Consider the following 13,286-nt stretch of genomic DNA (forward strand, 5'->3'; position numbering starts at 1 on the left):
CGTCCGGAGGTGTGTTTGTGTATGCGCGCGCGTTGTCGTCCGGAGGAGGGTTAAGTGTGTGTTTGTGTGTGTGCGCGCTCGCGCAAGGACGAGGGCAATATGTGTGTGTGTGTGTGTGTGTGTGTGTGTGTGTGTCTGTGAAAAGAGCAGAGTGAGACAAGCTAGAAGATCTCCTCAACAGTTTTTGGAGTTTTTGCTCAATAAAGTAGTTAGTCATCTGTATTTTCAAGTCCATAGTCTGTATTTACATTGACCCACTAGCAGCTAAAATCCACACCTACACTATTGAGCGTGTATGAACTGTGATTACTTTTATATTGCTGATTAGCTTTTGGGCATTTCACTCCGTCTCTCACTGAAGGCAGTCGACCAATCGCAACAGACTGTCATCGGTCCAATCAGCGCAGATTAGCTTCGCACTAAGGAGGGGTTTGGGAACAAATGAATCACTGGACGATTCATACGGGAGTCGCTGGGATAATTAGGTAAAAGTAAATGCAGATTATAAGACCATGGAGACCCTTACAACCAAAATATGACCCTATTTCATGTATAATATGGGCTCTTTAAAACAGAACATTACCCGTCTAAGAGAAATCCTTCAGACATGGCGTCATCCTTTCTCAGCGTGCAAAGGTAACTCCAATATTGATTGAGGTTTTTAAAAAGTTTTGATTCAGCATGTTTTTACTGATTGCGATCGCGCGTGCTCTCTTTCGTGAACGTGCGGTGGTCGGCGGAGATGCGTACAAATGGCTGCGCAGTTGTTCAAATCTGCATTTGCTGATAGACAGTTTGGCCTACTTAGCGGAATTATGAGAGATGTCGGCCCGACTCTATTTAATTGGATGAACGTTTTTTTTTTTTATGCCTTACCCAAAACATAAAAATACATAAATACATTTAGATCATTTACTTTAATCATTACTATTAGACTGTGAAGAGACTTTCAACCAGCACATCAAAAAATGCTTCTGAAGACAATCACCTACTGCACCTTTAAGTGAATGATGTACGATTTAAAAGCACATGCTATGACAGAAAAATCTCTAAATCTGAAACAACTTTCTGGGTGTGTGAGTGGAATTATGCATATTAATTAATATGAACATATTATATGGCCCAAGTTTAATTGAATTTAAAAAGTCACATGGAGCCAAAAACCAAACAAACAAGTGCTTCTTACATTAGGACATGGTGAAAACGTGCACCCAAACATGCATGTTGACTAATCATACCTTCATGACAAGTTCAGAGAACATGGGTGAGCCGGCGGTGCTGATAAGACTGTCCTGCAGCAGCACTAGCAAAGCACTGGAAAAAAACAAATGACCTTTAAACTGCAGTCTGCAGTGCTGGCCAGGTTTGTACACCACAGTACACACAATCTAAAATTCCAGGACATGAAATCAGTGGCTAACCTCAAAATGTTGGTCTGATCAGATTTCTCTAGCACTCGAACCATGAGCAGGTTGACAGAGCGAATGAGCTGCTGTCCGTCCTCTATGTCCTCCACTCTGGAGTCCAACATTAGTGTGATCAAACCGTGCATCAGGTCCTTCAGGACGCCCATCGAGGCCTCCCGTGCCAGACTCTCCATCGAGAACAGCTGAAAACGCACAAACAGTGACTCAGCATGCTACATAATGATCACTTTTGTTTGCTTGCTGCATTTTAATTTGATTTGACAAACAAATGGCGTTGTGTTTATGGCAACACAATGGCAGACGTGTTGAGAAACGTACAGATAGCATGTTTCCGATGATGCAGCTGTAGAGTTTGAAGATTTCCTTCTTGTCCAGCCGATCGTCAGCCATGTGTGTGTTGTAAATAAGCCGCAGCTGCATGAAGGTGGCGATGAGGAACTGGTCGATGTGTCCAGACATGGCTTCTGCTTTGTCTGCCTGCCTCAAAACCTCATCAATCTGCAAAAAAATAAATAAAAATGCTAATTCTTGTTTAGGTTTAAGATGAAAAGCATAGAGCACGGTGAAAGGACTCAACCCAAGGTACAAACAGGTTTTGATCAATGTAAACTTGTTGTGCTCTCTCAATAAAACTAAAATGATAATTAACTGTATTCAGGGTTCATACAAACTTTTACGACTAAAATCTCATATTGTTTCATGCAATGTCTACATACGTGGCAAAAAACCCCAATGCATGTTGAAATTTATTCCCATATCGTTAAACACGCAACAATCTCTTAAGTTTAAATTTATATTTCATTCATTCATTCTCTTCAGCTTAGTCCCCTTATTAATCAGGGGTTAACACAGTGGAATGAACCGCCAACTTATCCAGAATATGTTTTACATCACAGGTGTCAAACTCAGTTCCAAAACTCAGCTCTGCACAGTTTAGTTTCAACCCTAATTAAACACAGCTGATCAAACTATTTGAGTCCTTCAGGCTTGTTCGAAACCTACAGGTAAGTGTGTTGGAGCAGGGTTGGAACTAAACTGTGCAGGGCTTCAGCCCTCCACGAATTAAGTTTGAAACCCAGCTGCAACACATCACTGTAAAACGGAAGGGCAATACACGCATACACTACGGACAATATAGCTTACACAATTCCCCTAAACTGCATGTCTTTGGACTTGGAAACCGGAGCACCCGAAGGAAACAAACGTTAACACAAAGAGAACATGCAAACTCAGAAATGCCAACTGACCCAGCCAAGGATCGAACCAGCGACTTTCTTGCTGTGAGGCGAACATGCTACCCACTGCGCCACCAAATTTATATTTTAATTATGCGAGTATGTGATTGGCGAAGGACAGAATAGAAGTCAAGACAACTAAATTATATTCAATAATAATAATAATAATAATAATAATAATAATAATAGTTTATTCTTATATAGCGCTTTTAAAACATTAATTCTCAAAGCGCTTTACACAAAAAAAGACACGGATATAAAAAGGTTTAGCATAATAGTATTGAATCATTCAGACTAAAACAAGCATTCACAATTGCTAAAGCATTCAAAATTGAAAAAACATTTAAGTATCTAGAAACAAAGCAAAAATGCCCACCTCATGAATAGGCAAGTGTAAAAGTATTAAGTTAAAGGATGATTTAAACAATTTAATAGATTCAGCGTGTCTAACGTCATGGGGGAGAGAGTTCCAGAGCCTCGGAGCCAGAGATGCGAAAGCACGGTCACCCAAAGAGTGTTTAGTTTGACATATTGTAGTTTATTGATGTTACTTTTGGAAACACCAGCCAGTAAGGCATTGCAATGGTCAAAGAAAAAAATGAAAGTATTGATCTGTTTTTCTGCCACAGAGGACAGCATGGGGCGGATTCGTGAAATGTTTTTTGAGATGAAAAACAAAAAAATAATGTTAAAAAAGTCTTTACATTGGACAGTACGTGGAGGTCAAATGTTAGACTTTGGTCAAATATTATCCCTAAGTTTGGCCTGGACCTCGACAGCCGAACCATCTAGGTTAATGATAAGAGGTTTAGTTTTACTTAGCTGGTTGGAAGAATCAAATCAACATAACCAAATGAGCATAACCTTTCATTAGTAATCAGGCACCAAAAATTGGGACATCCATTTTTTTTGATCTCTAAAATACAGTCTTTCAAATGTGTAACAGCTGAAATATCACAAGGTTTGGTGTGAATGTATATCTGATTGTCACCAGCATAAGGGTGGCACTTTAGACCTAGGGATCCCAGGAGACGAGTGGTGAAATGTACATGGAAAATTTACTGGGCCGGTGTTAGATTCAAGTATACATGTACGTTTTCCATGACTTTTCCAAAATTTTGTGGGTTTTACTGTTTTTCCAAAACTTTCCCAGGGCTGGAAAATGCAATGTCAAAATTCCATGACTTTTTCAGGTTTTGCATGACCGTATAAACCCTGTGTATTGTCATTAAGGCTGTTATTGAGAGAACAAAACATGTAATTAAACAAAAAGAACTAATAGAAGTTTGAAAAGTTTACTAGTGATCTTTCAGAAAAGGCTGAAAGTTACTAAACATTGTTGTGGCCTAATTTTGCTCGTCAGACCAGTGTGTTCTTTGGTTTTGCCTGAAGTAGATCAGGATTTGGCAATAGAGAATAATTAAATTAATATAAAAATCAATTTTGTTCCCCTAAATACCTTGTCAAAATCAAATATTTGATTTTATTAAAAACAAACAAAAATGTAAATTGAAAATTCTTAACCTTTTTATAAATTCAAATACAGTATGCACAACTCAAAAAAAAAAAAATTTAACTTGACATTTTCTTGGCGTATAACAAAACATTTACTGTAAATAAAAGCTTACTACTGGTTTTCACATATATTCTACTACATGTTACTTTTGACTGACCTATTACCACTTTAAATAATACATATGGTTCAGACAAGTTTTTTTCTAGATTTGCCTTAATATTTTCAAAAGCATCTTTCCTCAAACATATTCCAAGTGCACAAGTTCCAGTTACTTCATTAATTTTGCTTGTCAGACAAGTTTATTCTTTGATTTTGTCAAGTTGATGTGTGAACCTATACTGGTCTCACAGTTCAGTAATGATTATCATGCCATTGATTCGGTTCAATTCAATATCTCAGTGCATCATGGTGCATTGACGGTGCCTTCTATACACATATTTATATTTTACTTTACAGCACAAAAACTGTTGTATTATAATGTATAATTGTCAAATACATTTTATATGTATTTGTAATAAAAAATGTCCTTTAATACAAGCATTCAGATTTGTACTGTACCTTTAACTTGACCTGCTCAAAGAAAACAATACACCAAACTAAACTCAAGTACATGCAAAGAACAAGAACATTTAAAGCAAATTAACAAACGTAAATATTATCCTGCTTGGTTTTGAGCTATGACAGGTCACGCGTACAACAGAAAAGGGCGCGATTGACTCTAATACGTTAGCTCTGTTCACCGATAAGTGTCGCCTCCCTCGCCATAGTATTCTACCACAACATAGCTCATATGAGATAAATGACGTCAGTACATAACCGGTTAAGATGTGTAAATGAACGATACCAAATTGTCTGCATCTGCATCGCAGTGCACCGAAGAAACAATTGACACCCCTATTGTCTAAAGTATAACAAGATTTATACTACGTTTAAAGGAATAATTACACTTATGTAAAAGTAATTAATTGTGACTAGACAAGCGTGTTCTATAATTGCCTTCATATTTTAAAACGGAGCTGCACAATATATTATTTATGCATCTATATCGCAATGTGATCCTTCACAAGTCACATCGCTGGATATGCAATGTTGAGTTTGTACTATAATTCATCAGTTGCATGTGTTTTTCAGGTTCAGGTATAAGAAAAAAAAAATGCACCATTTGTGACTTTAACTGAATGATTAAAATAATTCAATAAAAAGGAATCGTTGTTACTGTACTTGAATACTGTTAGACTTGGAAAACGATAAAAAACTAAATGCAATTAAAAAAAGATGCAATTGAAATAAAGACTGTTGTGCACAAAAACACTCACAACACATGCAAATACAGAAATGCACTGCAAATAGCACAGACCACAACAAAAAAAATGTGTCAGCTGACCCCAAAAAGTTTATAGATTCTTTATTAGATTTTATGGAGATGCACTCCCACTGCAGAGTCATCCCAACCGATTTAACTTTATAAATTATTTCCACATATAGGTATTAAGTTAGGCCACATTTACCTTGCACAGTTCAAGTGACTTAATTCCGATTTTTTTCTCCCATGTGGCACAGATCGGATATGGCTCATGTACGTGTAAGCAGGAACAAATCACATGGATTCCGATTTACTCAAATCAGATTCAGGCCTTGTTCATATGTGGAAATTTATTCGATATGAATCGGATCTGTGTTCTCGTGTCTGCAGTGTAAGCAGGTAGATCGAATTTTCACCTGTCAACGCAAGTCGTGCGTCATTAAAAACTAGAGCGAATAATGTCAAGTCTGACACTTTAATTTTAGAACAGACTTCAGCACTGTCCTAAACCTTAAATCTCATACACGAGGACTGTCATAGCTTTTATATTGTAATATAGCACAAGTATTTAAGCATGTTAGCGAGAGCGAGAGAGTGCAATGTCCGCCACGTAACCAATATAAACTAATATAAAACTAGTGCTCAGCAACATCACATGAATAAATCATGCCATGGACACTACATTAAGATGCCTAAAGGTTTAAAAAAAAGCCTATATAGCAAAAGATGAACAAATGAGAACCTTTTTGTCAAACTATAGTAAAACAGCTTGCAAACAGATTACATACAGCAATGGAGAAAAGAGCACTCTTTAATTATCTGCTGTTAGTCAGCGCCCCCTTCCCCCCCCCCCCTTGTCATTGCACCTTTGCTGTTAAAATGCAGACAATCGAATACGAGTCGCTTATAAAAGATGATGTAAACAGGTCATCAAAACATCGGATAAAGTCACAAAATCGGAATTGACCATCAAGATCTGCAGTGTAAATGCAGCCTTACTGGTGAAATTGGATTTATATCGCAATATACATTGCAAAATAAATAAATAATAATTGCAATGCTAGATTTTTCCAGCCCTATTTTGAAAGCATCTTGCCTCAAACATATTCCAAGTGCACAAGTGAAGTAAACAGCTGTAGAAATGTGAAACAAATTCACTTGTGAAATAAGACTAATCTAATACATGTTTTTTAAACAACTATAAGAAAATGTTTTACTTTCATTTTTACGTTGAAGGCATTTATTATTATTTTGCCACATCACCCATCAATAGCTGTGGCAGACAAATTGCCAGGGAGCAAAAACATAAAAAAAAGCACTTGTTGCTTAAAACGTTAATTGTTTATTACTAAAATCCAATGAAGAGGGAGTTGGAATTAAACCCACCTGTGCCAAAGCCTGGATACTGGTGTTAATGTCTCCACTAGCCACCTGGGAGATGACAAAGTTGATAGTGGAGGCAGTGCTATTGTGAATGTCATCAAAATGAGGAGAGACCGAATGAATTCTGAAAACAGCAGAAACACATATTTAATTCCTTTAACAGCAGCAATACACTATTGCATTGACTATGCTGAAGTATTTCAGCATACAATCCATTTAGCTGTGTTGTGCTGAACTCATACTTGCGCTCAGGAATCATGACCGGCTCCAGAACTTCATCCAGTTTGTGCTGCACCAGGTCAGGGATGTCGCTGGCACACGTGTGGTTGTTCTCGAAGACATCCAGATCCAGCTGAAACTCTTTCGGGATGGATGGAGCCGACTGCTCCAAGTGAGCGTTCTGCTGCCGAGCTTGACTGTTGAAAATGGACACATAAAAATATTAATTATGTTCATATAACAGCATTACAATACTCTTATTTACAGAGCAGCCATGAACATGAGTAAGACTGAATTCTTGTTCATTATCAGTAGAAGGGAACTAAAATAAATCACTTCCAACAACAAGTATATGAAAGTAATATTTAAAATGGTGATATTGATTAATTGTAGATAGATTTAATATAATATAACTCAACAGAAAAAAGCTTGAACTTGCTTGTTTTTTTATACATTAAAATGAACAACGATACACTGATTTTTTTTTTCTAGCCAAGGCATTTTTCAACCTTACCACTTCAAACAAAACTGTTCTTTTAAACCTCCAATTATGTAAAAAATGATCTTGAATGATTTCATATGACATCACAATCAGCCGTACAATCTAATAATCTCTAATATTTCATTGTGATCCCTAGCCCTCCAGGATGTCAGGTGCCTTGTGAGCAGTACGGCAGTACTTACATCCTGTAAGTGCGATACATTATTCTGTCCATGGAGAGCAGCCAAGAAAAGAAAGGAATAGTAGAGAGGAGAAGAGAAAGACTTAGGATTAAGAAACAACATGCATCGACACAAGAGGAAAGAACGAGACAGAATAAGAATTTGCGCGTAAAGAAAGTATTACATGGACCAGAACTTGCATTGTAAAGGTATTTTTGGTTATACTTTAAGGACTTTGTTATAGTGTAACTTTTCATTTTACTACTGAATAACATTAACTAAATGTGCTTACTGTATTGATGTAATTAATTGTAATTAATATAGTAAATGGAACATGTGAAAAGAATGCCTTCTAATAAATTGCTAAAGATGTCTTTTCAGAGCGCATGATTTGAATGAACTAATCAGTACATACTTAAGCTTGTTGGGCACTTCCTCTTGAGCAGGCTTGCGTAGAAAGGTTGCATTGGGATTTGTGGGATGCTCCCTCTGGGGCCGCTCCTGTTTGGTTGAGGGTGCTGGAGTCTTCTTGGCCGAACGTTTGATTCTCTCTTCAAGCATGCTCATTTCTTTCTCGGAGAGCTGGACAGAAAAAAAAAAGTTGACCTGAGCATTTAATTATCTGCATCAGGCAAAATTTTGAATATGCTAGAAGAGGTACCTTTATTTTAACAAAACAGATGACGAAGGTTAGAACTTAGACACGCAATTAGTAAATCCTTGATTTCAGACCATGTTACGCTATATCCAGTTCACCTAGATGCCATATTTGTCAGATTTACAGAGTATGGTATGTAAAATTAGCAAAAAAAAAAAAAAAAAATTTACAATGTAAGAAAATTACAGTGCACAGTTGGTTGGCGACTTGTGCCAGGCATCCAGACTACTTGGACATCTTCAACCCGTGAAGAGGGTTTTAAAAAGAGATGACCCCATTTTCATTTGAAATCTCTGGTGTTCCATTTCAGTAAAGACAGATTGAAATGCAAACTTTTTAAAACAGGTTTTGGATTAGGGGCACTCCATATTTAAAATGCCATTTCAAAACAAATACACTAAGGGTGCTTTCACACCTAAACTTTTGTTTCGGAACTAGTCTCGTTTGCACAGTTAGCGTGGTTTGTTTGGCATATTTGAATCCAGCAATCATGCTCGGATTTGCGCCAAATCAAACGGTCTGAGATCGCCTGAATGGGGTGGTCTCGGCTCCATTAAAACGAACTCTGGAGCGGATCGATTGTAGTGAGAAAGCAATACAATTCAAACCCGGCTATATCACAAGTGTTTATGGATATGTAATAGGCATACGGCTATATGAAGAATGATGAGTAGGGTGGGAAGTTCCGGGAGGTATCCACAAATGCACAGAGACTCCTGGACGCCCGCAAATGTGTGATAATCTCCCAGAAATCGCACGTCTCCCTCCCGGTCCTCAAATACGTCGCTCACCCCTCCCCACCGCATCCCTCCTCACTCTTCAGACACGTCACATGCACCCTGCCAAACACCACCAAACCACCACCCCACTGAGAGGGGACTCTGCAAAATAAACCGTGAAACTCTGACCAATGTGAGGACAGTTTCCTCACCTGTGACTTGTTTTAGCTCTTTTGGTCCGTTTAGAAACTTTGCCGTATGAAAGCAAACGGCACCAAGAACAAAATGCAACATTGTAACAATTTTAATCCCTGTTTCGGAACAAATAAATCGATTCACAGGTGTGAAAGCACCCTAATTTGACAACACACAGCACCTTAAAGGCCAAATTTATTTGGCTTACGTTCCTTATTTCTGTTGAAGATAAAAGAGGATATTTTAAGAGTTCAGATGCAAAAACTTAAGTACCTTCTAAAAACTTCTATCAAAAATGAAAAATTTTCTAAGTCTCTTTTGTTTGTTAAAAATTTTCACTGTAAAGACCATAAATAGGACTTATTATTTGCAATAAAAATAATATTACTGAACCTGCACAAATGTCAGACGGCATTGAGGTTTTTGCATCTAAACCCTCCATTTTAAAGAAAGCAGTAAACATGTAACCGACATACATGGTAGAAACAAACAATATTTAAGTCAATGGCTAAAAGTTTGAAACAATCTTCGAATGATCTTTCGTGAAAAATACTCCTCAAAACTAGTTTGGAACATGTCAAAGGTCAATAAATGACAATTTGACATTTTTGGGTTCTGTTCCTTTGTGCAGTTCCTTTAATAAACATTTTACAAAATGAATTAATTAATAGCTTTTTTGTGTGGGACTTACATTTGAGACCCTGCTTTTTAAAGTAATCAACCACCTAAATAAAATGTGATTATTTGACTAATATTCACCATTACGTGAAACAAATTCGATTGGCAACTAGTATCTTACATTGCCGATGAGTTTGAAGACTTGGTCTCCACAGGCATTATAGGCCGCTACGACAGTATTAAGGGCAGCATTGCGGACTGTAGTGTCACGGTCTCCAATATGGACAGCGATTTCTTTCAGAGCCTTGGCCGGAGTCGGTTGGCATACATTCATACCGAAGTTCTCAATCAGGCAGCCAAGCTCCTCGAGACATTCTGGAAAGAGTGAAAAAATAAATCAATAAAATGTACATTACACAGTAGAAAGCATCTAAAGGTTTGAGGAAACCACACTTACCAGATCTTTGCTTTGAGTTCTTTGATTTGGTCCCATCCATAAGGTAAGGGAATACTTTGCTCGCTGCGTAGACTTTACACAGCATCGCCAAAATAGCACGGACATCTTTGCGCACAACATCTTTAGACTCTCCAACCTGCTCAGAGACAAGAAAGCAAAAAAAAGGACCCCGTCAGGCCGTTTCTCAACAAATTGTCTTCATAGTTAATGTTCAGGTAGATAAATTCTACCTTAAGGATCAGGTAAGGAATGAAAGACGAGGCCTCGTAGTCATTGAGCTGGTAGTTTTTCCTGCTCAGCATGGTGAAGAGCATCTTGAGGAACTCCAGGGTTTTCATGATCACACTAGTGTTGGTGTCAAAGAAGCGCAGAGTAAACCACTTCAACACCAGGTCCAGACAGCCAATCACAGCCTCAGACTCGGCCTCCATGTGCTGGATAACAGATAAAACACATTAGTGTAGTACAGCTTGATGCAATTACGTACTCGCCATCTGCTTTGACATGACAAACCTCAATCATGGCTCCGATAGCCTTTACGTGATGCTGAAAGTCGAAGTGGAAGAGCTCGTCTTGTAGCCACTTGGCCAGACATGTTGACATTTGAGTTTTGAGCTGCTCTACGTACTCGTCACGAGGAGTAATGAAGTTCCACTTCAGAATCTAGAGGAGAGTTGGTAAGCAAACGCATACACACGATGAGCCTAAAGATGCCACTCAATAGTGTTGACAAATATTCACAAGTACCACTGAGACGCTGCTCACCTTTAATGACTTCTCTTCTTTGATTCTCTGCTCTTTGCCATTGGGAACGAGGATGAAAATAGGACCAGACTTATCCTCCTCATCTTTTGCGCCAGCCTTAACAGGAGGTTTCTTTCCTGCAACAACCTAAAGTGGCAGGACAACATTTTATGTACTCTGAATCACTAGCTCAGGTTGGGAAGTCTTCTTTGATATTAGATTCTTTGGCTTAGTGTTTGCTGAGCTCTGCGATTTCTGCTTTGTAAAATTATATACTAGTTCAAAAACACAGTGCGACAATGAATTTAAGAAATTTCCAATAAAGTTACCTTAGCATATATCAAGTTTAAAGTGAATATTTGCTTAAATTGTTGAAGATCCTAAAAGTCTGATTTCTGAAATATTGCAGGAAAAAAAAAGGAAAAAAAAAAAAAAAAGATTTACATATTGCGAATTTCAGAGCTATTTGACCTTATTCTTTAACATTAGAACAGGCACAGCCACTGAAACTCGATTGACATTTGCAAAGCCCTGACCCCCTTCTCACAATCCAACATGCTTTCAGTATCAAACTCAGTGCTCCCTTATCAATTTGTGCACTCCCCAGGGAAATGGTGAATATTTAGAAAAAATTACATACTGATTTTAGACAATAACAGACGTAAAGCTCTGCATTTCACAAGGGAAATATTTGGGAGCGTAATATATTTATATTTTTAAGAGCAAAATTTTTAGCAAGCGTAAACAAAAAAAATAAATAAAAACTGTTATAGTCTACAAGTTCAGATCATTTGAATGCAATCAAAATGTTATCAAATTGATTCCCTAACGCAATTCACAAACGGTGGCACCTTGAACAAGACAATGCACCTATGAATATATAGACCATTTCAATGTGTTGATGTCATTGGCTCATGAACATTTCCTGTTTGTCATTAAACTATTTCATAACTCTAACAAGAGGCCATTATCACAATCATAACTTAATGTTAAAAAAGCTTTCATAACATTTATCAATATGTGGCTTCTTGGATTTTCTAAAGCTATTGAAACTAAAAATGTAAAACAGGAAATACGTTTGGACCAATGTTTTTGTTTACAATCCTCAAAATGGTCTATTGGAGGCAGTAAAGATGAATTTAGTGTTTATCTGGGTCATGTGGTTTTAAATTTGCTCACCTCACAGTCTCCAGGTAGTTCACAGGTTGTCACATTTCCATTAACTAAGCAAGAGTACTCGAGATTGATGAGCTAAATTTTTCTGTTATGGGACAGTGCACAAAAATTTTAGCAAGTAAAAAGGACCATTGATTGACAGTTGAGGATGCTGTCCACACAAACTTTTCCGTTTAATTCACTGCTCTAGGTTTCAGGAAAAAAGAAAATATTACCAGCCATTCTAAGTAGTTCTGGCTGCGTTCTAAGTCCTATACAAGCATGTTTCATGTTAACTGCCGATGTTTGGGCATAGAGAAACATATCCGTGTTATGACTGGCCAAATTGCCTGTCAACGAAATGGCTGCAAAGAGTAAGACGTCTCCAGACTTTGGTGTCATTCACTTGCGTAAATTTTTTTTAGGCATAAAAACAACTTAGGCTGATTAATGTTGCAAAGTGATATTTTCGTATTATTATGCCAAACACGCTTTGCTTGTTGAAAAAAAAAAAAGCTTGACCGCAAATTAATTGGAGGCCCCATAACAATTTCATAAAATGACTTCCACATTGCAGAGTAAGTTGTATAGCCTAGCTCTTTAAAATAGAATTCTTCAAAAGCTGAAATTGGACTGAATCATTACAACTGAATAAAGATCACTGCAAAGACAGAAACGTTGTGAATCTAATGACAACACCACATGCAGTGCTTCCACACCAAACCTGCTCCAGTAGTGCACTATATGAGATTCCAATATACCTTTTCACTGCTAGGAGGCCCTCTTGAGAGCCTGTTTTGCTTAGCATTATCTTTTTCTCCTTTCACCTTGAGCTCCATGCTTTCGCTCTAGTGCAGAAAACGACGCAGCACATTTCAAAACACTTAAAAAATGCAGAACCCAATCCATGGTCTTTTGACTTTCACAGAAAACTAGGCCAGCGTTTAAATGTACTTTTAATAGAGGCTTATTTTTGAACTGAGAAAGAACACTG

General features: G+C 37.6%; 1 protein-coding gene across 9 annotated transcripts in view; it reads right to left on the bottom strand.

Moving 5' to 3' along the window:
* ckap5 (cytoskeleton associated protein 5) overlaps positions 1-13,286 on the bottom strand; it is a 45,081-nt gene that overhangs the window by 7,528 nt on the left and 24,267 nt on the right. For 3 of the 9 annotated variants that reach the window (XR_015525705.1, NM_001037667.3, XM_087310716.1), the window contains 11 exon segments: positions 11,159-11,284; positions 10,907-11,056; positions 10,624-10,827; positions 10,394-10,529; positions 10,118-10,311; positions 8,162-8,328; positions 7,107-7,280; positions 6,868-6,988; positions 1,746-1,925; positions 1,422-1,609; positions 1,239-1,314 (listed from right to left, as the gene is read on the bottom strand). Coding sequence is in view for 8 of the 9 variants with exons in the window: in NM_001037667.3 (NP_001032756.3) it covers positions 1,239-1,314; positions 1,422-1,609; positions 1,746-1,925; positions 6,868-6,988; positions 7,107-7,280; positions 8,162-8,328; positions 10,118-10,311; positions 10,394-10,529; positions 10,624-10,827; positions 10,907-11,056; positions 11,159-11,284 (1,716 nt within the window). In the remaining variant the exon portion in view is untranslated. 9 annotated transcript variants of the gene reach the window in all.

The sequence above is a fragment of the Danio rerio genome, chromosome 25 (assembly GCF_052040795.2).
Source record: "Danio rerio strain M-AB ecotype USA chromosome 25, GRCz13ab, whole genome shotgun sequence".
NCBI classification, from domain to species: Eukaryota; Metazoa; Chordata; class Actinopteri; order Cypriniformes; family Danionidae; genus Danio; species Danio rerio.